The 24,310-nt window shown below is 51.4% G+C and overlaps 7 protein-coding genes across 7 annotated transcripts; 4 read left to right on the top strand and 3 right to left on the bottom strand.

Moving 5' to 3' along the window:
- Window positions 1-1,108: 1,108 nt before the first annotated feature.
- On the bottom strand, window positions 1,109-8,095 carry MEC1 (serine/threonine-protein kinase M1; the record flags this gene model as incomplete). The annotated part of the gene is made up of 2 exons (XM_064876383.1): window positions 1,109-7,129; window positions 7,181-8,095. 2 exons carry the CDS (start codon window positions 8,093-8,095, stop codon window positions 1,109-1,111), a joined length of 6,936 nt encoding a protein of 2,311 aa, XP_064727690.1.
- A 1,830-nt stretch (window positions 8,096-9,925) lies between these two features.
- On the top strand, window positions 9,926-10,866 carry PMZ80_007978 (uncharacterized protein; the record flags this gene model as incomplete). The annotated part of the gene is made up of 2 exons (XM_064876382.1): window positions 9,926-10,468; window positions 10,528-10,866. The coding sequence occupies 2 exons, from the start codon at window positions 9,926-9,928 to the stop codon at window positions 10,864-10,866; spliced, it is 882 nt and encodes a 293-aa protein (XP_064727689.1).
- Window positions 10,867-11,647: 781 nt separating this feature from the next.
- PMZ80_007977 (uncharacterized protein) lies at window positions 11,648-13,669 on the top strand (the record flags this gene model as incomplete). Its single annotated transcript, XM_064876381.1, has 1 exon — window positions 11,648-13,669. One exon carries the CDS (start codon window positions 11,648-11,650, stop codon window positions 13,667-13,669), a length of 2,022 nt encoding a protein of 673 aa, XP_064727688.1.
- A 1,242-nt stretch (window positions 13,670-14,911) lies between these two features.
- Window positions 14,912-16,327, top strand: PMZ80_007976 (uncharacterized protein; the record flags this gene model as incomplete). Its single annotated transcript, XM_064876380.1, has 1 exon — window positions 14,912-16,327. One exon carries the CDS (start codon window positions 14,912-14,914, stop codon window positions 16,325-16,327), a length of 1,416 nt encoding a protein of 471 aa, XP_064727687.1.
- A 155-nt stretch (window positions 16,328-16,482) lies between these two features.
- Window positions 16,483-18,294, top strand: PMZ80_007975 (uncharacterized protein; the record flags this gene model as incomplete). Its single annotated transcript, XM_064876379.1, has 2 exons — window positions 16,483-17,489; window positions 17,568-18,294. 2 exons carry the CDS (start codon window positions 16,483-16,485, stop codon window positions 18,292-18,294), a joined length of 1,734 nt encoding a protein of 577 aa, XP_064727686.1.
- Window positions 18,295-19,882: 1,588 nt separating this feature from the next.
- Window positions 19,883-20,963, bottom strand: PMZ80_007974 (uncharacterized protein; the record flags this gene model as incomplete). The annotated part of the gene is made up of 3 exons (XM_064876378.1): window positions 19,883-20,444; window positions 20,500-20,560; window positions 20,615-20,963. 3 exons carry the CDS (start codon window positions 20,961-20,963, stop codon window positions 19,883-19,885), a joined length of 972 nt encoding a protein of 323 aa, XP_064727685.1.
- A 1,392-nt stretch (window positions 20,964-22,355) lies between these two features.
- Window positions 22,356-24,106, bottom strand: PMZ80_007973 (uncharacterized protein; the record flags this gene model as incomplete). The annotated part of the gene is made up of 2 exons (XM_064876377.1): window positions 22,356-24,035; window positions 24,098-24,106. 2 exons carry the CDS (start codon window positions 24,104-24,106, stop codon window positions 22,356-22,358), a joined length of 1,689 nt encoding a protein of 562 aa, XP_064727684.1.
- Between the last annotated feature and the right edge of the window lie 204 nt (window positions 24,107-24,310).

The raw sequence follows: 24,310 nt of genomic DNA, 5'->3' as shown, positions 1-24,310 counted from the left end.
GCCCCGTCACTTTAAAGGGCTTCACGAGATCGAGTAGAACCACACACGCGCACTGACTCAGACTCGACCGGCTCTCCAGAACCCTTTGGCAGCTTCTGCCTGCTATCTGACGGTCGACGATTCACCACACCACAGCCACCGGGATCTCACTTGGCGCCTTCACCATACTGCAAACAGTGGTTCAGTGGTTACGGCGGTCCCGGCAGCTGTGATTGGCTGGGCATTGGTAGAATTATTGTCTAGAGAGGTCAGTGAGAGCAAGTGCTGCTTTGAACTACACGTCGTGGAAAATTTGTCGCTGCTAAAGTATGAGTGAAGCTCTCATCCATCGGGCCGAGACCCTGGCTTGTGCTTGGCCCGAATAAAAACCTCACTTCGATACTGGACTATGATAATCATCATGAGCACGAGTCGTCGCTGTTGCCCTACGTACCAGGGCGCACAGCATGCGTACAATGATACGATATGGAATATGCTGGTCTCGTTGTATCTGAGCAGCGTATAGTGGCTTCCCAGACAGAAATTCACCTTGTATTTATATCCATCTGGATATGGGGGCTTAATATGTAGGCGCCTAACCGAAAAGTCGAGTGTTTATCTCCGGGCGGACATGGAGATCTCCGGGCTTCTCTTGGGGCGTCATGGCTTGCCCCTCTTACCGTTTTATGGTACCTATACCACGTGAGTATGGAGTGAACAACTACCTTATATAGAAGTGACCCTTTGGTCATCATGAGAGGGAACACCCGCTCGTCGAGCCAATGTGAGGTTCATAGCGCGATACACGCAGCTGTAATGTATTGTTCGACTGAGCACTACACATACGTATAGCTACATATCACTAATGGATTATAACGAAATTCACCGACAGAGTGAGGTGTTGTGATCGACGTGCTTTCCTCTGGAGACAAAAGACCAACTCTACAGCAACAGCACTGTCTGTCCTAGATCCAGAGTCCAAACAATCCAGCCAAGCACAAGCTCGCTCACAGTCCGGGCTCCCCGCTGTTGTACTGTAATGTATAAGGTGCTGAATAAGTGTTATTATGGTGGTGAGGTCGGTGGGTCGCGTGGCTGCGTACATGTAATGCGATTGCCCAACACCGTCTCACAAAAACGCACACCACCCGATATACATCCTCGCCAAATTCCCCCGATCACACGCCAACCGAATCATCTCCTCCACATACCCACCCACACTAAGCGGCACCGACTCCCCCACCAACATCCCCCTAACCTTCCCCTTCACCCCCTCCAACATCTTCTCAGCCGTATCAGGCACTAACCCGTCCGTATCCCGTGCCCGTCTCCTCTTCCCAGCAGTCATGAAATCAGTCGTCGGATCATGCAAGAACGTCTCTAGGATAGTCATCAGACCATCTTCATGGTTCCGGAGAAGTGTCATTGTGATCTCGCAGCATTTGCGGAAGGGTCCTTCAACGCCAAATGTGCCGAAGGCATCGACCATGTTGTGGGTCATGCGGAAGGGGACCATCTCCGGTTTGTCGAATGTGAGGCCCTTATCGAAGAGGCAGTTGAAGTCAACGTGCATGATGCCGCCGTTGTCCTCTTCGAAGAGTATGTTTTCGCCGTGGCGGTCGCCCAGGCCGAGGATGTGACCGACCATTGACATCACGGCGGCAGAACGCGTGTATCTGATTCGTGCTTGGAGCCAGGCGCTGGGGTCGGGGAATGTCTCGACGAACCAGTAGCGGAGGACGGATGGGAAGGAAGGCACGACGCGCTCACCGAAGTCTTTCGCTGGGTTTTTGGAGCGGGTGCAGATGTCGTCGAGGGTGTGTCTGAGGACGGCGTAGTCGACTACCACGTTTCGCTCGCGGTAGAGCTTGAGGAGGACATCTCTCATTGTTTTCAAGCTGTTGACCCATTCGATGAGACCGCATTCTTCGTTTAGGGGAATGACTGCATATGTTCGGATGTACATGCGTCGTTTTGCTGCTTCGATATCGCGCTTGAGGAATCTGTTAATCATGGTGTCGAATTCCATCAGTCGTTGATCCTTTCGTAAATCATCCTTGGGCTTTGCGAGGATAGCGTAGACGTGACCGTCGGAGCCTCGTATGCTCATCTTTCTCGGCTTTTGCAGTGAAGCAAGAACGAGCGCTTCGTCCAGAAATGCTGTGATGGTGACTGGGTCTTTCGAGAATGCTCGGAAGGACTTCATGGTGGCATTGTCATTGCTGGTAGGTATGTTTGGGATCAGGCAAGTCTCAGCTGGCACGACCAGTTTCGAGGGTGCGATTTTGTGGTTGAAGCCCAGATCTCTGGCCAAACTGATCTTCGGGATTTTGCCCTCTATGTGGTAGTCCGCAACTCGCAACAGCTCGTCAGTGAAGCGTTGAGCACCTGAGATCATTGTGCGAAGTTCAGTCGGCGATATGCCTTTGTTGTACCTCTTCTGTAGCTCGACGATCTTTGCGATGACCGTCAGACCTCGCTGTGCACGCGTCTTGTCGACGGACTTGGTGACTGCCATCAATGTCCACAATGCTTGCTGTGGGAAGCTCTGGACAACTTTCGCAATCATGCCTTGCAGGATCTCATACACCTGGGAGTTCGCGTGACAGATTCGAGCCACAAGCTGAGGAAGAATGGTGTAAAGAGCCACGGGCTGTAGTCGTTCGACGTATTTCTTGACGTAGGCGTTAGTCTCAACGATGACCTTTTTGCGCTGTGCGACCAGATGCTCATGGAATTTACCGGTACCTCTTCGCGAGTCTTGCTCTACATCAGGATTCGAGACAAGCTCGAGCCATAGGGTGAGCATCTTGGGAAGTGTCTGGAAGAGGTACTTGTTGCCACATGCTAGTGCTCGCAAGAAGTTGTCGATGACTGTTTTGGCCGCTTCGCCAATAAGGAACGGTTGACTCTCCTTACCCGGAGGCTTCTGTCTTTCGGATTCGAGGATGCGGTTGTAGTGTCGACCTAGGTGATACCAGCCACTTTCCCACAATTTGTTCTGCTCAGTCGACTTGCGGAATGTCTTGATGATGACCTCGGATTGTGTCTGGCCTGCCTGGTCAAGCCACTTGCCTAATAGGACGTAGGCTTTAGCAATCATATTATTTTGCTCTTGGTTGTCAGAGCGTGAAAGCATTGAGTCCTTATCGGCAATGTACGTGTGCGCCTTGAAGGCACCAGACTCGATAGCACTCTCAAGTGTCTTGATCGCCTTTCGGTGCCGACCCTCAAGCCACATCAGCTTTGCTTGCTCAATAGCGACGGATTGGTCGCCCAAGGACGCAGCTCGCAATACAGCGTCTAATGCTTGATTCAAAACTCGTGCTTTTCTGGCCAGCTTCGCTGTTGTAAGCCACGAACTTGCAATGTCGCTATTGTCGAAGATGTCCTTACGCAAATGCATCACTGCTCGTTGCACGTTGAGTACAAAATGCTTCGCAGCCACGTCTGTGCCTAGCACAGCTAGACGCCGATTCAGTACGTCAAGTAATGTACCTTTGGTGTCCGCTGTCGAGCTCGTCATCAGCCGAAGATCCTCTGTCACATGCATCGTCAGAATCGTGTCTGTGCTAGCAGAGATCGAACTCGTGGAGCTGTAGGAAAAATCCTTTGCTGAAGTCAACCACAATTCTTCAAGATCAATGCCGGACTGTAATTGGAGCAAGTTCGAGCCCACACAGAGATTGAAGTGATCCGTCTCTGTGCCGTCCACAAGTCGTGACAATGCGTCAAATTGTGCCGTTGCCCATGCTGCTTCGGTTGCGAACGGTAACAACCTATGATCGATATCCGTGGCTCTCTCGGCAATGCCACCAAAGTGGTGTAAGAGAACATCGTGCTGACCCGACTGTCTCAGCGCATTCAGAAGGTTGACTTGAATATCAACACTGTTCGGTTGCTCTGTCATCTGCATCTCGTACCAATTCTGAACTGCTTGCCAACGTCCGGCGTTTCGGTGTTCTAGGATCTGAGACTCGGAGTTCAGGACATGCATGCACGACGAGATGCCTTCAATGCCATCGGGCTCGTCTATCTGCGCGTAGATGTTCTGAAGTCTTCGATAATCATCGTCGGTAGGATTCTTCTTGTTGTGGATATATTCGTCCCAGTGAAGCAACGCTCGAGCATAAGACTTGCATTCGATTGATCGTTGCGTGACGACTTCGGGCGGGATTGACTTTAGCAAACTGTCAACAGCCTCGATTTGTGGCACAGCCGTGTCTAAGCCAGGGTCTCGCAAGCCTCGTTCAGCACGGCTTTGAGCATTTGAGAACCATCTTCGTTTGTCCTGAAGCCATTTTGACAAGTAGTCAACAACGCCGAAAACAGCCTGGCTACATTGCCGGATCGTCTCCTGTACTGAGGCCTCGATGTTGTCATATGGCTGCTGAAGGATACATAAGATCTCTTGACTCAGCTCTTCTTTCTCGGTGTTGGTCCCGTTGAGAAGTAGGTTGAGGGCTGCGTAGGGTAAGAGGAAGGACGATATCGCAGTACCCGGACTGAAGTGGACCATCCTCCAGAAGACCGTAAACACGATATCCACGTTTTGACTAGGGCCTTTGCTCAGCAAGTCCAACGCCAATCTCGTCAGCCACTGCTCGAAGGTAAGACCAGGCCTGAAGACAGGATATGTGCAAGAATCCTCCGGTTTCCTTCCCGGAGCGATGAATTTCGACGCCAAAAATGGGGTCAGGACAAGACGTGTCTCTTCGGGCAGCTCAAGCCATTGACGGTCTTTGCCACTCAAGCCACCAACACGCGTTCGAGAGCCCACCTCTGGTGTCATTCCACTAATTTTGAGTAGCTCCTGTAGTGCCCAACCCAAGAATGTTTTTGACCGTAAGCTGGAGGCCGACACATACTCTTTGACCACTACGTTGTCCATGAAAAAGAGGAGGAACGCAGTCGTCTCTGCTGCTATGGCAAAGTCTGAGAGCACAATCATTGATGCCTGCTCGCGACTGGAATCGATCCGGCTCGTGTCCACTTTTCCAATCGCTCCCAGACACTGTGCTGCATGAAGCAGAATTTGCTCGTCCTTGTTGAACTTTACCGAGCAGTCCAGGATGACGCGTATGAGTTCGGCTATGACAATATCAGGCTGCTCACGTGTCACTGACCTTTGGATGAAGTCGTTCTTGTTGCGGAGAACTTCAGCCAGCTCTACCATGGCAAGCTGTACAACAACTAGTGTTTCGTCCTTGAGTCGTGTAACATAAGTCGATAGTACGTTGAGCTCATCTTTCTGCTGTCTCATGACAGCGAGCTCTTCCTCTAATTGGGCTAGCTGCGGCACGCTCCTCAGCGACGGAAGCATTTCGATACGCTCTCGAACAGCTGTACGTTGTTTCTTGAAGAGCTGTGAAATCGTGTCGTGGGCTGTCTGTTGTGTCTCGGTGTACAAGTTTGGCCAGTATTGGACCGTAATGGCAAACGTCTGTTCAAGGAGATCAATCAGCTCATCCTCACCTAGGCAAGCGATCGTTGTTGACCATGCGAGGTATGCGGCATTGCACAGGTCGTGGTCAGACATGGCGGCCCGCAAGCAGGCGCAGATCTGAGGTATGACCATATTGACACGATTCTTTCCAAGCTTCACGACCTGAGCGAGCGCGTGTAGACATCTTCGACGCTCTACATTCAACTCCCTTGCTTTCGTATCGTCGAACTTGCTCGTAATAAGCGTCACAATCTCCAAGGAGTTGGTCTCTAGGAACGAGGGTATGAGATCGCTTCGACGTCCTGCGCTTCCACTGGATGGCTTCCTATATGCAAGTTGAGCTAGCACTTGCAAGCCTTGCAACACTCTTGATTCCTTGCTGTGGCCAGCATCCTTGATCGCTTTGAGTATTTCGCACGCCACGCTGCTGAGATTTAGGCCGAGCCATCCGCTGAGATCTTGCTCTCTGAAGTCATTCGAGACTTGCATCAGCATCCGCATGATCGTGTCTTCGGGGTCTGCATAGCCTTGAGCAAGGAGTGTTGCAAGTATTTTAGGCAAATTGCTCGGCTTTACGCACACCTCAAACGCATTCATCGGTGAACTGCTGGAAGAGGCAATCTTGTGAATCAGGTCCTTTTCCCCATGCAGGACCAAATACGGAAGAGCGTTTTCTTCGATTACTTGAAGTAGACCTGCCAAATGCATGCCGCACAAATCGCAAAGCTGCTGTGCAACAACTGGGCGAGATGTCATATTCTTGACGACCACCACGCTGATCGTGCGCCAAAAGGGACGCAGAAGCCCCGGCACGGTCGTTTCCATAGCTCGTGCCAGTTGAACCAACTCCGAGGCTGCCAAGGCAGAGATGTAGGGATTCGAATGTCCGAGATATTCGATCAGTCGCAGCAAGATAATGTTGAGCTCATCATCGCCTGCGACTTCCGCAATGCTTGCTAGGGCAAGAATAACAGATTCCTGCGAACGTACTCCGCCTCTTTGCCACAGAGACTGCAAATATTCCAGAGCAGCAATGCGATTGTCCTTACTCGTCGAGGATTGATCGCACGACATGTCGCGGACGAACGACTGCAATAACTTTGCAGCTTTCAATCTCGTGTCCCTATTCGTGGATCTCAAAGACCTCAGCGCGAATTTGCCGGCTGTACCGTTGGTCAGAGACAGACGTTGCGACAATTGGATATGGTTGAGAACCCTACGGTAGGCATCTAGCGCTGCAAGACGAACGGTTTCTCCTCTTTCGACGTGAGGTTGTAACGTCTCTAAGGTATCGAGCAGGCACTCTATCTTGTCTGAACTCTGCAGACCAAGCATGGCGCTGTTTCTATCGCATAAGTCGCAGTCTGTCGACAATGAACCAGATGCAAGCTGGCAAGCTGCACTGCCAAGCGTGGTGAGCGCAGCACATTGGTCGTGCTCTGCACTGCGCCGAAAGTGCGACGAGGAGGTCTTCGCCAGACTATCAAGGTCGGATACCGCTCTGCCTGTTAGTTTTTCTGCAAGTGTTTGCGTAATAGCTGTCGCCGGATCGTTCCTAGCTTCAAGCTCGGCACGACCGTTGCTCAGGCGTGCCCGCTTTCGAGCCCTATCACTGTCGGGGAAATCGTCATTGTCGTATGCGTCCACGAGGTCAGTATCCGGAAAGTATGTCATAGAGAGTCCAGCAATCCTCGATTTTAGTGCCTATTACAGGTCAACAGCGACCTCTTATCAGCCGAACAATTCTTATCCTACCTCGAGCTGGAATTCACTAGGCTCAGAAACTGGCGATTGTCGCACAACATTTTCTAGCAGCTTTAACTGCTTCTTCAACTGTATGATCACGGCTTTTGGGAGTGGTCGGAGCAGTAATGCCTGCGCCATGAACGACGCTGCTTCCACATAACCGCGAGGCTGGCGAATGTGGGCTCGCTGTAGGACCGATCGGCAGTACGGCGACACGGCTACCGTCCCAGCAGAGGAATCAGCGCCGTTGGTTTGATGTCGTACCTCTGCTGGCATTGATGTGGAGGAGGACTTCTTGGCAAATGCTTGAGCTGTCAGCAGTGCGAGGCAAGTGTAGACCGCATACATACCGGCTACAGTTTCTCGAAAGAGGTCAACCACCGAGCCACAGCTACCACAAGAGCATTTATCATCAGCGTCGATACAGCCTTGAACGACGTCTCCACACCGCTTCTGAATCTCGACATCGCTGGACTGAGCTACGACCGATAAGATAATGGAGAGGAGCCATGCGTACACCGGAAGAACGTCATGTTGAGCGACACCTGCCGAGTTTGCATCATGGTATATGATACTAGGACTCTGTTGTAGCACGAAGATGATGACATCTAGGCAGCACTTCAGCTCTGATGTGCTCCTACCTTGATCGATGCGTTTCTGGAAGGGATCATTCTCCTGTGTAGAGATGAGTGGGTCAATGCCTATCTGAACAATCACAGAAATGAGCTTGAAGTTCACGTTCACATCTTTACCGATGTTAGAGTGCCCTTCGTCATCTGTGCCTAGCGACTCTTGAAGCAGAGATGAAAAATCGGCACGACTTAGGCTTGGCCGGGCAGCTCCATTGATGACATGAGTAGCGAGCATCGATGATGGTGGAGGCTGGAGGTCTCGACGGTGCGAGATTCCATTTGCTCGAGCCATGGTTCTTGCATGCTGCACGAGTATACCGATGATGGAGAGGGTGAGAACGTGAGAAAAGACGCGTCGACTGCGACGAAAATGGAAGGAAAGGCGCCTAGCGTGTTTACCTACGGTATACTTGGGGTACCGGTATGGCAGTTAAGCGCTTGTAGTGCCAACCTCCGCCGTATTGAAGCTTATCTACACTCGGCAGGAGGCGGATAAGCAGAAGGACTACTCATACCGCACAAGAACAGGGGCTCACCGACTCATTTTACCCGTGTTGCAGCGTAAGATTAGTATGCGACTGTGCATGTCCTCGAGTGCTCATAATTCCAAGCGAAAGCCTGCCACACGCCCCACATATGTGTTGCCGCCGCCACTACAACGAGCAAGTGAAAGATCTGGTGTGAAGAACACCAAATATCAAACGAACCAGGCCAAATAGACTCCGGTACCCGTGTGACGAAGAAGAATGCTCCAGCTCCGTAAATGATGCCTTCGGCGAAATAGTACGGCATGCCAGAACGAACCCACATTTCGTGCCAGCCATAGAGATATATGCCGTGTCCAATAGGCGCAAATCCTGTCAGGGCAGTCGCTATGAAAGCGTACGCCTTGAGTGATCGGTATGTATGACTTTGCAGCTTCGGATGGAGGACCAATGTGGCTGTTCCCAGGCTCAAAGTAACGATCATCGTCCAGTATATCGTCCTGGGGGTTGGCAGGCAGTAAAAGCCAACATAAATACCAGAGAAGAAGCTACCAAGAATTAATGTTAAGATGCCAGCGTAGTCAATACGCAGCCAAAGGGATGAGACATTCGCAGAGTGACTCATCAGAGTGTGATAAGATGCAGAAAGCCCAAAGGTCACAACTGCAGCCAGCACGTTTGAAGCAATAACGACCCGGTCCGAGGTAGTAGCGTCGGGGAAGTGTTGCGTTATCTTCATCTGTATGAAGATGGAGAAGCCGGCAAGAAATAGTGCCGGTACCAAATGTGTGTAGATATTCATGGTTTCATTGTGTAAAGCCGTGCACGATTGAAGGCACGATACTGTCGAGTGGTTGATCTTCCGATAACCAGAGCGGATGTAGGGATTGTCCTGGAAGGCTTCGGGTAGATCCTCGAACAAAATGGTCTCGATGCGACCGGCGGCAGCCCGGACATTGTCGGCGGAGAATGTCGATGCTGAACTTGCTCTTCTCTGGAATGACCGTGGTTTGCGGTAGGTCAAGATTGACATCGTGTCGTGTTATTCCTACACGCGTCTCGAAGTTGAAAGTGTACGGAGTAGCCTGTAACGGTATCGACAATTATGTCTGTGTCTAAGTCTTCAAGTTGCAGATTGAAGAGGAGAAAAGCACACGGCTCAAATGCGCAAGAACATTACTAATTAGCAGAATGTATTCCTTACTTGTGAGTCCTGAGTGCTCTGTATCGGTTGGGGGACCAAGCTAAAAGTTTTGAGCTCGAAGCAAAGGGTTTCCAGCCAATCTGAGACGGTCGCCACCATGATCAAAGCTGCAAGCCTCAAGTTTTCGGAAATATCGGGACGCTCCTCGGTCAGAAGATCATGAGATTCAAGACCGAAAAGCGTAAAGCTCATCTGTAAGGAAGGTCAACCGAATGATGGCCGGGGTTCTGCCACGAGCGAGGCAGTCAGGCAGCATATTACCTTTGTTCAATTCATGCCGCAAGCAGAGTAGCAATCGCATACATTCCACTGCACAATAGCGCCGAAATTGACAACCTTACAACCAAGTTACTCTAGGCGTCTAATAACCTACCATATCTACTATCTGCCTGCATACCAGAGTTGGCGGTGGAGAAGAAGCAAGAATCGCACCATGGCTTCCTCGAAGTCAGCCTCACGAGGTCGATCGCGCAGTAGATCGCATACACCACCGGCAGCCAGAAGAGCCTCTTCACCTGCCCCAGACCATTCAAGATCTCCTAGAAGATCACCCTCAAGATCTAAGTCACCTCCGGCAAGAGAGCGATCACGTTCAGCATCACTGTCCCGTTCACCAGACACACGAGAGTACAGAAATGGGAATGGGGACAGAGCGAGGAGTCGCACCAGGTCTCGCAGCCCGAGTCGTGATGGGAGGAGGTCATACAGGGAAAGGAGCTACAGTCGAAGCCCAAGTCGTGGCAGACGGCCCCAGAGCTCGAAGATCGTGGTAGAAAAGCTGACCAAGAATGTCACTGAAGCACATTTACAAGAGATCTTTGGCTCCTATGGTCGCATTCAGTCGATCGATGTGCCTATGAACCGCCAGTTTATGACGAACCGTGGCACAGCCTACATCGTGTATGATAGTGCAGCAGGCTCAGAATCAGCGATAGCGCATATGCATGAAGCTCAACTTGACGGTGCCGTCATTACTGTCAGCATAGTCTTGCCCCGGAGAGCCTTTTCAAGATCGCCTCCTCCTATCAAATCTAGTCGGCCACCGTATCCCCCATCGAGATATGGCGGTCCACCTCGAGGTCCTCCTTCGGCCCAACACAGAAGTCCGCCACCGAAACGAGGAGGTTACGGCGGCAGACGGATGGACTGGGACGATCCAAGAAGGAATGGGCGGGACTACAGCCGATCACCATCTCCACCACGACGCAGGGAGCGCTCATACTCGGATTCACGGTCACCTTCGTGTACTCCACCACGACGCAGACCAGCACCGGCTCGCAGTCCACCTCGCAGGCGCAGAAGGAGTCCCAGCTACAGCTCATACAGCAGCTACAGTCGAAGCAGGAGCCGTACACCAAGCCGCACACGTTATAGTAGCAGGAGGTAAATACAACATCAATGGGAAGGAGCAATGACGTTTTTGTGATCAAGACAACATGACGATAACAAGGAAAAGCCATGCAGCGAGTGGTAGCCTTCAGTCGGTGAGAATTCATGGGCCTGCCCCAGGCATCCGCGCCGACTCGATATCTATGAGCTCCGAAGATCTTGGTGCCGATCAGGAAATAATACCCTGTCGCGCTAAGTCGCAGGCAGGACACAAGTGTAACAACAAGGAGGACTGTCTGTAGCACAGAAGTGACATGGTGTAGCACCTCGAAGGGTAGCTGACACAATATAATAAACTTCCGCGCGACATGTTGACCCTAGAAACCTGTCAGAATGAATGCCTTAGGGGCCATTCCATTTAAGCTACGCGTAGCGCGCCGTACCTTGCATAAGCGTGAGATGAAGAATTGACGCTTGGAAAGTGCTCCAGTTTCATGTGCAGATCGACTTTCACCCGCTTCCTCATAATTCGCTGACACGTACCTGCCTTTACTGTCCCTTGTACTTGCTTGCACTTGCCTGCGCTTCCCTCACGAACCCGCTCTCTGCTGTCTTTAGTCAACAAACCACGCTCATATCATGATTGCATGAACCTACTTGATCTTTGGCTACCCAAGCCTCGAATCCCCAGCCAGAACGAGTTGCGCCAATAGTGAACAGAATTTGACAACCATCCCTCTGCTTCACCCTAAGAAACTTTGCGATAGCTAAGCATCGCGTACAGCTGGGGGTAGCCATTTGAGCTCTCTCGATGGATGCTGGCAGCATGACCTCCCTGCCTCAGACACCAAGCCAGCGAGAAGCTGTGCAGGATTTGGAAGAAAGCAGACTTGGTGAGCATAGCGATGATGATAGTGATATCAACCACGATGGCGAAAGGCCAGCTACCTCTCCCGATCCTCTTACGAAGCAGGAGAAGGCACAAGACCAGGAAGGGGCCTATACCGAGGAGGTGAACACGGGCTATAGTCTGTTTTCGAACCCTCCAGGCCTAGCCCGAACGCGCCAGCAACTATTCGATATCAGGGACGAATTTGAGTTGTCGGCGAAAGACTTCGAGGAATATTTTCCGTTCGTCGACAACGTGTGGAGGAAACAAAAAGCAGGAGAAAACCAGGCTGACACAGAGGGCGCAACAGAGATTTTCTGCTGCAGGCTAAAGCCCAGCGGCCAGAGCAAGAACTCAACCCCTAAAGCACCGGTCGAGGGCAAGCAGCAACGTCGCAAGAGGAAGAGAGAAGAAAAGACGTGTGGCATGCTCATGAAAGTCACCTACGTAGAGAACCCAGTCAAAAAGGTCAAAATCGCCAAAGCCGCGGGGTCCGAAGACACACATTCCCACGACCTCGACTACATGGACGCAAACAAGCGAAACACTGCCATCATGGATGTGGCCCGACGCGAGGCGAATCGAGGCTTCCTGCCTGGCTCCATCTACTGGAAGATGCAGGAAGAACCTGTGCAGATGGAGGAGGCTGGCGGTAAATTCATGAAGGTCTCCGACGTCAGGAACGTACAATATCCTTGGAGGCAGCAGAATATGACGGTGACTCTGAAAGCACATGCAGGTTATAGCCAGCAGCGTAGTGGGCCGCGGCAGAGGCTTGCAGGCAGTACTCCAGGCAGTACTCCAGGCACACCGAAGAACGGTGAAGCCCGGCCACAGAAGCCAGCACAAACCTTCTCTCCTCACCCACCTCAATCATCAACGAAGGCTCCGCCTGCACCGCCGCCTCTACCACCAGGCACTCTTAATTACCCTGAACTCGCCAAAGAATTCCTGCGGCCGTACCTGCCTTACATACCTCAAATCGCAAGCCAGCAGCGGCCGCATATTACACTCACGTGGGCAACCAGCTTAGACAGCCGGATAGCACTGCTGCCAGGAGTGCAAACGGCCATTTCGGGCCCTGAGACAAAAGCAATGACGCACTACCTTCGCAGCCAGCATGATGCAATCTTGATTGGCGTTAATACCGCACTATCGGATGACCCAGGGCTAAATTGCAGGTTGGCTGGAGCTGGCGGATTTGGTGGCAAAGATCGTGCCATGCAACCACGACCCATCATTGTCGATCCGCATGCGCGCTTGCAGATCAATCCTAACATGCGCCTTCTGCGAGCAGCGTCCGAAGGCAAGGCATTGGGTCCGTGGATAGTGGTTGGACCTGGCATCCAGCTTCAGCCTCATGCTGTCCAGACACTCAAAGCGCATGGAGGAGAATTCTTGCAGATCAATGAGATACATCCAGAGCACGGTCTAGACTGGGAAGCACTCTTCTCGATCTTCCATAGGGAGGGAGTCAAAAGTATCATGATTGAAGGTGGTGGGAAGGTGCTATCGGAACTGCTCAAGCCAAGATACACGAGTTGCATTGACACGGTTGTCATCACAATTGCACCAACTTTCTTTGGCAAGAATGGAGTGCAGGTGTCACCAGACACAAGTTACGAAGGTGGTCAAGCTATACAGACGCGACTTGCAGATGTCAAATGGCAGCCAATGGGTCAGAGCGATATGGTCCTCTGTGCGCATTTGGACAAGAGACGATTCCAGCAACCGTTGCCAGGTATTCAGGAATTCTCGAGACAAGCTCCACCTCAAACGCCTTACCAAAGACCTGCTCCGCCGCAAGGTCAATCTCCTATGCCGCCGCCACCGCAAAGCCAACAGCATGGGACGGGTCAGCCACCTCCACCACATGTCAATGGCAACGGTACACCGGCACCTGCAGGCCCATCACCGAAATTTCGGCACTATGGCCCACCTGGTCCTTCTCGACAGTAGCGATTGACTCAGCAACCCATGCAGCACCTGGTTCACGTCCGCTTCCTGTACGATGCTTCGAGCCACCAGCAAACTGGTATTGTCGCATGACTTCGCGGCCCTGAATTACGCCCAGATACCCATGAGATTACACGAATATGCTTTGTTCAACTCCTGTTTTGCATTTTCCCTTAGATGAGCAAAATGATGGCACGATGTACATGAAGGAGGGTAAACGTGGAAAACTTAGCGATAATGAGCGATGAAGCACAGATACAGCGCTTATGAGAATGAGAGATGTACATATATGCAATGAACGACTCGGATAAAGTGAATCTTTTGTGCTCTGCGTATGCCCGTTGGGATCACTCTGGCGTTCATTTGAGTCTCTACATCTGATGGCTTATATCAGCCGCTGGCAATATGGGTTCCTTAACATGTCCTTTTGTGAAAAGTCCTGCAAGTCCTCACTTTCCGCCCTTACGGAGTTTTATGCAACTTATGCCTCGCACAGAGGACAGAAAGATTCGAGCAAAGCGCACCACTACCTAGGCAGTTTCGGCCTGTTTGACCTCGAATTCGTCCTTCTAGTAATCATCGCAACAGACGTGTGTACAATTGGTTATACTTATTCAGAGCCGAATTTATGCTCATCTTGACCATAATTGGTTCACATACAAAGCTTCCTTGGCTTAGTGGTAAAGCGCATCGTATGTTTCTCGCCTATTCAACCCTATATTAGCACCGTCTAACAAGTTTCCAGACTAGTACCTAAACTCAGTTGATGATGAGATCGCTGGTTCGATTCCAGCAGGAAGCAATTCTTTTTTTGCTTTTTGGCAATCGCGAAATAACTGGTGCCTTCCATCTGTGTTGTAACCACTTCTTCTCTTTTTGAAGGAAGACTGCTTTGCACTGCTATCGAGTCCGTACTTATCTTTCCCAAACTCAGCCTCTGAACCATCGCAATCATCGCAGGTCGTCCAATCACTATGCTGCCCAGCCGCCGCCGGCTTTGTTAACGGCACAACGGGCTGCTACGATGCGAGTGGCTGTGAACAACCTTGCAGATCACATGTTCAACGGTTCTGGGATTCAAGCTCAGCTCGACCACGACTTCAGCCTGATTCTTGTCTGACACTCAGCATGAATCCATCTAGTGAGCACCTTGTAATGACGGTGCAGGCAGACTCACAAAGCCATAGCTCGGTGCGAACATGCCTGGGATTCTTCTAGGGAGTTGAAGGCTGAGGTGCCACAACAATGGATCGGCCGGACTCAGGGCCGTATCCTTCTATGACAGGAAACACCCTAGGTCACGATCAGGAATACACGCCACAACTTATCTATGAGCCATTGCCGCCAGAGTGGCAAGCCCAAGCACATGGCTTTGGCCACGTTCGGAATGGGTGGCCACCCCAGATGGCGTTCAACGCCTACGGCGCTGTGAACATGGAGGGCAGCAGCCTCCACCAGGGCAACAACTACTTCTTCGGGACACCAAACCAAGAGCACTTCAATATCCAGCGCCTGCTTGATTCTCTCTATTACCCAGAAATGCACTTGCGATCGTATCAGACCTCACTTGCCGACAGCGAAACATTCGAATGGATTTATGATGAGTCGTACGCCGATCGTTACCGGTACGGACATGGCACTGAATCGGACAGTTTCGTGGACTGGTTGTCAGGCCAGGGAAAGCTGTTTTGGATTGCTGGTAAGCCGGGGTCCGGAAAGAGTACTCTCATGAAATTCTTGGCTTCGCACAAGCAGACTGCCGGCCTCCTTAAACCCCAGGTTGAATCGCAAGAGGTCGTTATCCTTCGTCATTCATTCTGGCTCCACGGAACAGAGAACCAGAGGAACTTGAAAGGATTTTTGGCTACCCTCATTCACCAGTGTCTTGAGGGCTGTGGCGTGTTGTGCCAGTCATTGCTGGAATATAATGCGGCTGTTTGCACTAAACGCATGATTAGTGACTGGTCTACACTAGAGCTCAAATCAACCCTTCTCTGGTTGCTAGAGTATCAGACCGGACGCACTTGTGTGTTCATTGATGCGCTTGATGAGTTCGATAAAAGTAGTGTCTTCAGCGAGCTCTGGAATATCATCAAAGACCTTACGAGCATACAAAACATCAAGATCTGTGTTTCGAGTCGACAAGAAAACTTCCTGGAAAACAAACTGGCGGTGCTGCCGAAGATAAGACTGCAAGACTTGACGTACGAGGACATCGGTACCATGGCTGAGACGAAACTGAATCTGGAATTGCAAGATGTTCTTGGAATCAGCCGGCTAGACACATCCATAGTGCAGGGCCTTGCGTGGAGCGTTGTCTCGCGAGCCGAGGGCGTCTTTCTCTGGGCAGTCCTAGCCATCAAAAGCTTGACTCTGGGTATACACAACCTTGACGATATGCCGTTATTGGAGGGTCGCTTAGCAGCGCTACCACAAGAGATGAAACATCTGTTTGAGCAAATGTGGGGACGACTCCAGAGTGAGAACGAGTTATATGGCGAAAGCACGTCTCTGTATTTCGCGATGAGCCAGGCTCTGCCTTGCTCCCTACTAACGTTCACTATAGCTGTGGATGAAGACCTCTACCGGAGATGCTTACAATCGGAGGGTGAGGTGGATGACCTTCTCATGGCTACTCTAGTTTTCTCCTGCAAGGTATGAAGCGAAAGATCGCAGCTCGTACTGGTGGACTCCTCGAGCTTATCGCTGTCGATGGGACACGTAAAGAGCCACCACTTGCTTACAATAACACCAAGACTGGAACGGAAGCACATTTTCTTTCTAATATACCATACAATCAAGACTCCTGCTTCAAGATGTCCTCTCATCAGGAAGCACTCACGCTCATCCACATGAGCAGTGTTCAGTATATCCACCGTTCTGTGGCAGAGTTCTTGTTATCCGCCTCTCCGAGCCATGTCCGAGTTGCGGAGAACGAAAGTCTACGACAACAGGCAGTCACGAGCGTCGCGCTTGCCATCTTAATGCGACGACTCCTTGGGAGCCAATGCGTACAGTCCTGGTCATACTCTACTGTCAGTGCTTTGCTATGTATCATCAGAACGTTACCTGCACTACGCGCATTTGATGTTTTGCTTAGGATAGAGTCGGAAGCTGGGAGTTTCTTCCAAAAGCTATCATCAGGTGTCCGCCGTACCTGTCCATGGAGCCATGCTTTCTTCCAGTATCACATCGCATATCATGTTTTCTACTCGTTTGGACTAGGAGATACATATCTGGATGTTCCTGGGCTTGCTGCGGCTGACGGGTGTCTGGAATTCCTAGAGCACTATGAAAACAGTCTTCCGAAAAGGTGGAGTCCGTATTATAAGGGCTACCTGTTGCTTTGTGCAAGCAATGGACTTTCTGAAGAGTGGAATTTGCCGAGGGAAGCTGCTGATATGCTTTGTGCCAGAAAAGCTCAGGTTGTAAATTGGCTGGTGAAACACGATGCAGATCTGTTGACGCCGCAGCTTCGTCTTCGAAGTCGCTTCGCAGATGTTTCCATCATGGTAAGACCTCCTGTTGTACAATGCTGGCTCTTCGTCCTAGAGCTGTTGAAGGAGCATAGTCACCACCTGATCCATTTCCGGGCAGTGCTCGAGGAGCTCATGCAACGCATCAACCGTCATATGGGTAATGATAGTCAGACATATGTCTGGTGCATAGGTAAGGACCCCTGGACGTGCGAATGTGAATTTCCGTTGGTACTTGATGGCGACGTGTACAGTATCGTGTTTGTCATGCATTCGACGCTGGAGGCACTCATGAAAGGGGCTTGGAAAACGCTTCACTCTTGTGGGAGTGAGCCATTACTCAGTGAGTACGTATCACCGTGAGGTTGACACTATTCGACCTGCAAGATATCTAACCTCACGGCTGACGGGAGCAAAATCTACAGGAACTTCGCTGGCGCGGTATTCGATAGCGTCTCCGATGTCATAGTGAGACGACGTGATTCAGTGAGATCGCATGATCCAGAGGGACGGCCCGGCGATTACATTTTGCTGCAACCGGCAAAACTCCGAGATGCACAGCTCATGAGTATGTTGCGCAACACTTTCCGGGATCTGGTGCAAAATGGTCATGCTCAGTCCAGGGCGCTTGTGGAGTGCGAGCAGAAAGCGCGCGGATGTATAGAGTCCGCGATTGAGCGAGATCTACCGACTGGCCGAGATCTGCTGGCTAACCAAGGCATACGGTACTTCTACGATTTGGACGACCTGGTTACCGAGTACTCTCTAAGTGAAGACGATCCATTGAGTATGTACGTCTTCTCTCCAAGCCATCCGCAACTAGCAGGGGAACCTGATAATGTCGAGGACGTCCTCCTGGTCCCACCCGATATGTTCACATTCGTGACGGGAAACGAATGGTACGAATTTGGTATGCTTCGAGAGTGGCACCAGCGGAGACGAAGGGGCTTGATCACCTATGAGAGACAGCTAGCAGCAATGGAAGAGTATGAACGCAGGAATGAGCTGACGCCAAGCTATCTCGCAAGCGCATCCCTCGACAGAAGCTTAGGCGTGGCCGGTGACTGCAACTCACCTCAACAGAAGCAGAACAAGAACGAAGAACTGGAAGTTGAAGAAGAGGCGCTGAAGGCAGACGAGGATCAAGCGTGAACCTCCTGCGTTGAATTGCTTCGGCGCAAGAGTGGGAAACTCACGAAGAGGATGATGCGTTCAGCTCAGGGGTGGTGCAAGGGAGACGGGGATGATAGAGCTGAGAGCCCCAATTTGATTCGAGTCTGCTATAGGCAACATAATTCTCAGGCGCCGTCGTGACCCAATCATACAACCTAAATCACGACTTTGCGGCCAGCTACTATGCTACTATATTCCCTTCGCATCTCACGGCAGTCCATATCCATAGTCATGGTACAAATCCGCGTCCGAGGGCTGTAGACAGGATTCATGACACCCTCCGTGCTTCGACTTCGCCGGGCACGATCTTCCAGAGCTAGAAGGCTCTGGTACATATAAGGTCACAAAGGCACGCCCATAAGCCATAAAACATCTCCTAGCAAACTACGGTGAGCCACAAATCACAACTCGCAACATGATCTTCCAGATCACTCTCCGCCCCACAACGAGCACATTTCAGATCAAACGCCATCCTTGGCAAAAAATGATCCAGCCTCCCAATTCAGCGTACTTAAACCTCCGCCATCCCCTCACATCCTTCCTCACTCTCCTTCCCTCCTCAACTACTCATCTTTTCTTCAGGTCGGGTCACGTTCCGATCTTCCACAGTCTAACACCTGTGATCTCTCACGATGTGATTGTTCCTCGTGCTCAATCACTCTTTTCTTTTTGCAAACCCAAGTGAGCCGGCTTCCGCTGTGCTTGCACATGAAGCTAAGTATCGTTCTCCGAACGAATACTCTACTTTGCTCGCTGTGCGGTGGTCGGCCATTTCTTCGGGAGTGGTTCTTTCCACCGTCAGATCTTTGGACTTTGGTGGGCGGGTTCCCTCTGCGTACTTTGTGCGCATGGACGATGTCCTTTGTCTGGTGCTTCTTACACTTTCACGCGCTGGGCAATACTTTTCAATGGTTCGCAAGGCTTGCCTTGGGATTGTGGAAGAGTTTCCCTTTGACCTTGGTGATTGGTAGAGCAGCACTTTAATGTGTATTGCGAAGCCCTGACCGTCATCGTCGTGAACGTCGTCGTCGCTGATACTCGTCGCCGTTGTAAATATAGATTCGTGCTACACTACCGCAGATAGCAATATCAAGCACTGCATAGCGAGTCATCTTCAACACTGTTACCCAGAACAACGTTGTCTTACAATCTCTGCATGATTGCAAAACTTGTGAAATAGGAGTGTTGTGAAAGCGGATCTCAGTGCTGCCATCGTCCGGTGAACATCCACAAGAGCATTTGCTCTCACTGTCTGAAGGTCCTCAGCTGTGAGGGTTATAGCATGTCTAGATGTCTCCTACCAGACGGCGGTGGCCATAAGCATTCGAGTGCGACGATGTTTCATCACGTTTCCGTACTATACCCAAACAACTACACGACACAACTCAAGAGCATACAGCCCACAGTTACACAAGATTTATGAAACGGCACAAAATTACAGCACAAATTCAAGACTTGCGGAAACGCAATATAATTAACTGCCTGTATCACATCATCCAAATCAATTGATCAATAAACCGCCTGCCTTAACACCACGCTCTGTGATCAAACACTGCCTACCAGATACTCAATCCTCCCCCGAACTCCCACCAACAGCCTGCCTAACCTTTCCCTCCGCGCTGATCCTCTCTTTCTCAGCCGGCCCCTCGACTCCTCTCTCGAACACCGGCCCCGGATGCGCAATGATCAAAGCATACGCCGCAATGATGACCATCACGCTCTCCAACCCAATGAACAGCGGCTCATCTCTCAACGCCTCGCTGTCCCGACTGTACCCCTCACTCAACTCATAGACCCGATAACAACACCTAATGAAGATCGTCAGGATCGCAAGACCGAGGAAGCTCGCGAAGATCTTGAATTTCAGATTCAGACCGTGTTTGGCGATGACGTGGCGCGCGCGAACGGCGTAGTCGGCTACCACAGCGACGAAGACAGTGATCGTTGCGACTTGGAATGCGAGACCGGCGAGTGCGATGTTTACGCCTGCAGAGGAGGCGCCGTTGGAGGTACTGCTCATTGCGCCGCCGACGGCCTGAAGGATAAGTGCGAGGGTGTCGCAGGAAATGAAGATCCAGTAGATTAGGCGAGGGTTGAAGCGGGCGAGGGAGGGGTCGATGTAGTGGATACTGTGGGTGTGTTAGCGACGACACTTGATATGGTGGGAGTGGAAAGGGGACATACATCTTGTAGATCATAACGTAGATTGCTGCGCAGAAGAACACGGGACCCATCGTGATGAGGACTGTTCGATATTAGTGTCTCGTATCCGAGTAATGCAGCGTGATGGGAGACATACCAATCTGCATGATGAAGCCAGTCTCGCCCCATGGGTTCTGGTAATATAGGATCCGGCCCACGTAGCCGAGGATCTCATCTGCACAACCGAATAGCATGGCGACCATGAAGCCCCATGTTTTGTAGCGCCAGCCGAGGACGATTTGTGTCAGGGCACAAAGGCCGTAGAGTGCTATCAGGGCGATAGAGCCGGGGAGGGTGGGTCGGTAGCCGTACACGCTGAGTTCGACGGGGCAGACGCTGATCGTGCAATTGCTGTCTTCGGCGCCGCCGCCTGTGTAGGCTGTTCCGTCTGGGTAGAGGACGAAGATGTCGCCGTTGATGGAGGTTATTGTGTAGGGAGCGGACATGGTGAGGTATCGGTGTGGTGGGTGTTAGGAGGGTGTGTGTACGGTTGAGTTGCTTGAAGTCTCCGAGCAAGGGATGATGGTGAGTCTGTGCGAGAAACGGGAGAGTACTGTGTCTGCTTTGGTTGTCTTGTCACAAAGGGAAGATGTGTGTTTTGTGACTGGAGTATCGTGTCTATCTGTGAGTGTGAGTTGTGGCATGAACCTTCGTGGCAACACCTGGATATATACACTATCCTTCTTCGTCCGTAAGAGGTATCAACCGCGATGGCTTGGTAGAATGCTGCTTGGCATGTACAAAATATAGTGTTGACGACATGATCCCGCCAGACATTGTCCCGCGCCTGGGGCTGAGCCGCGACTGTGGTGCATGGGTTCGGTACGAAGAACGCCAACCCAATCGCAGTAAATTTCGAGACACGAGTATCCGCATTCAAGATAGCAGTCATATGTGACTAATAACGATCAAGCGGGCTGAAGCTGGAACGTCTCCATACATGATACAGGGGGGAAAGCGTACTCTCGGGCGTAGGCTGCCATGTGTTGACGCGATGCATGGGAGGCATTGAAAGTTGGCAATCAGCTGTCGCGCGAACGTATCGCATCGGGACAAGCGTCTCAAAAGTGATGACGGGTCCGCGGACAGAAGACTGGCCGGCAAATTGATTGGTCTGCCTTACAAAATTGCGGCCGTAAGGGCAAGAAGCTCGTGTTCAGGCCTCACTTGCGGAAGTTCTAGCGTATTCGTATTGCTGAGCACCGTGCTTTGATTGGTCACGATGTTGTCTAAGCCCCATGCTGAGCCGGCGCTTAGCCATATGAGGCCTGGTATGTGCCGTTGTGATGGCCACGATTGCTGCCAACATTATTATTGCGTCTAGGCAGCAGGTTAAACAACCAACAGAACGCTATGATCGGTGCGCTTGCTTCTATGTGTCCTTTTGTACGCCCATAAGCAAAGCTCTGCAGGGTGTTCAGTACTCAATTCGCAGCTTGCCGGCAGGGTGATCGTTTTGCTGTCGCAAGCCATCCAATCTGCTGCGCACTTGGGAGCATAGCTTGAATGGGAAGAACAGCAAAAGAGTAATTCTTGGTTGTGCCTTCAGAGCCTCCCTGCCACTGTCTTGAGGTCCTGGCGCCGTGCTGACTATCGTAGTGCATCTATCTTGATGCCATGGTAACCCAGGACCATATGTGCATGTGCAGGAGCACCACGAGTGACAACGGGTGCCGTGCTATGATCTTGAGGTCGTGCGTCGCTTGCCTCTTCCCTAATATTGGAACAGCTCCAATGGCTAACCCGGTCCGCTGAACATCTCCTGTCGTGGTGCTCAACAATTTACGCTGCCAACAATGACGACATATGGCTGGTCGGCTCTTGCGATGACCAGAGACCTACAGAGACAAGAATATCTTCCGAGACCCAGGCTGCGACGATGCACCTACCATGTCTTCGATCCAATGTTCAGAAGGTAGCGCCACTTCCATCTCAGTGTATGGAAACCGTTCAATTATGGGCAGCACCTTTGACCTGCTCGTGAGGTTGTTGAGAAGAAGAAATTCGCCGAAACGTTTGCGCCAGACAGGAGGGATACGCATTGGAGAAGGAGTAGGTTCTGTGTAGTGCTCAGCCAGAGCAGCAATGAAGAGGATAAACGTGAATACCTCCATTTTGCTCGAGAGATGATTCTGTGTAATTGTCCTCGCGAGTGTGCTCAGTCTGCGGTCAAACTGCGCGACGATGTTGTTGCAGCCTGAGTACAGAGGCCTGTCATTGATCAGAACTTCGTTCTTCGCATGTCTGATCACGCACAGAACGGCGAGTACTAGGCACATGTTGATGGCGTCGTCAACGCTCTCCAGATTGCTATCTTCGGCGGCCGGATGCCGGTCGAGATCAAGGTAGTAATTCATTAGACGCATCTGAAGCCATTCGCCACGCGCTTCGAACCAATAGAAATTGTGAGGTTGTGCCTGCTGTTGTCTTTCAGCCTGAACGACAGTCTGCAAAAACAGCTGCTTGGCAGAAGCCAATATGGATCTAAGTGTGCTATCAGCCACTTCCTGACTGATGTTCCGTGCTTGTTGGTAGAGGTCCTTGTCGAACATAGTCTCTGCTTCAGTCCACGCGGCGCTGTATTCCCTTTCCACCCAGTCTTGGTCAAAGATAGGACGTGTCCAAGAGCCGAACATCCTTTGGCCATCCTGATAGAGTGCAGTGGAAAGCATGTCCAGCCTGAGCGATGAGCAGCGTGCTCTGTGCTCGAAGATGCTCTTCAGAAGCCGCCCATGGGCCGAAGCTGACTGATAGTTCCTGGCGAGCACCTCAGCTCGATAAAGACGATAGACCAGGAGTTCCAGGTCATTGTCAGTGTCATAAGTCACGCCCTTGAGATACTCCCTCAGATACCTCATGGTGCTCGCTGTATACGAAAGGGCATCATTCCGAGCTACTTGATTTGAGGTCAAAGTAGCAACGCCGCTTGCACAGCACGCCAGGACTCCGTAACCAAGTATTCTGAAACAGGCAACGCCATGACCTGCGACAGCCAGACAAGCGGCTCGATTGTTAGCACCACAGTACCCAGGACAGCCGCCGACCAGTAGGTCCGGGCTCAAGTAGTCTTGGCGAGACGGCATAGACGATAGCCAACCACGATAGCCGGCGCCATGTATAGAAGACTCGAGGATCTCTCCACCAAAGCGTAGATAGTAGTTAGCCTTCGAATCAATCTTCAGGCTCACACTGTTGAAGGGATCACAGTTTCCGTGATCTATGGGGCTTCGTGGGGAGATCTGCAAAGGCCGAACGTCCGAGATGGTCTGCGTAGACGATCTTCTCTGCGAAGACTTAGCGCGGATGGCAGGAGTGTGATTGACAGATGCAAGCTGCTTAGTCAAGGAATTCTTTGCCTGTGCTTTTAGCGCTCGAGATATCCGCCTGCGACTAGCACTGTGCCTCGAGACATGCGCATTGATGATGGACTTGTCCTCCCGGGCGGTAGACCCTCCTCCGATATGCGCGACGAAAACAAAGGTAGTGTCCTTAATACGCATGGCCATGTCCGAAAGGACCTGTCAGAAGACTCTATCCACAACTAGGCCGCTTGATGCGTGAGAGGAGGAAGTCGTGATACAATGGACATAGTTGGATATATCCTGTCAGCGCACGGGAAAGAGCTCGCAGTGAGACAACCTCATTCTAGAGTATCCGCCCATTCCTAATCCCGTAGTGTGCGCAACAAAACCGGTATAGCAGCCGGAAATGCAGAAAGCAGCGATATATGGTAACGGCTTTGGTTGTTGGCGCCATGGGTCAGGCTCTTGCCCATCGGGTTAGGTGCCATGCA

Source organism: Knufia obscura (assembly GCF_036327395.1).
Source record: "Knufia obscura strain CCFEE 5817 isolate CBS 148926 chromosome Unknown scaffold_10, whole genome shotgun sequence".
NCBI classification, from domain to species: Eukaryota; Fungi; Ascomycota; class Eurotiomycetes; order Chaetothyriales; family Trichomeriaceae; genus Knufia; species Knufia obscura.
Note: the sequence above shows the minus strand (reverse complement) of the source record. Positions and strands in the feature narration are given on the sequence as shown.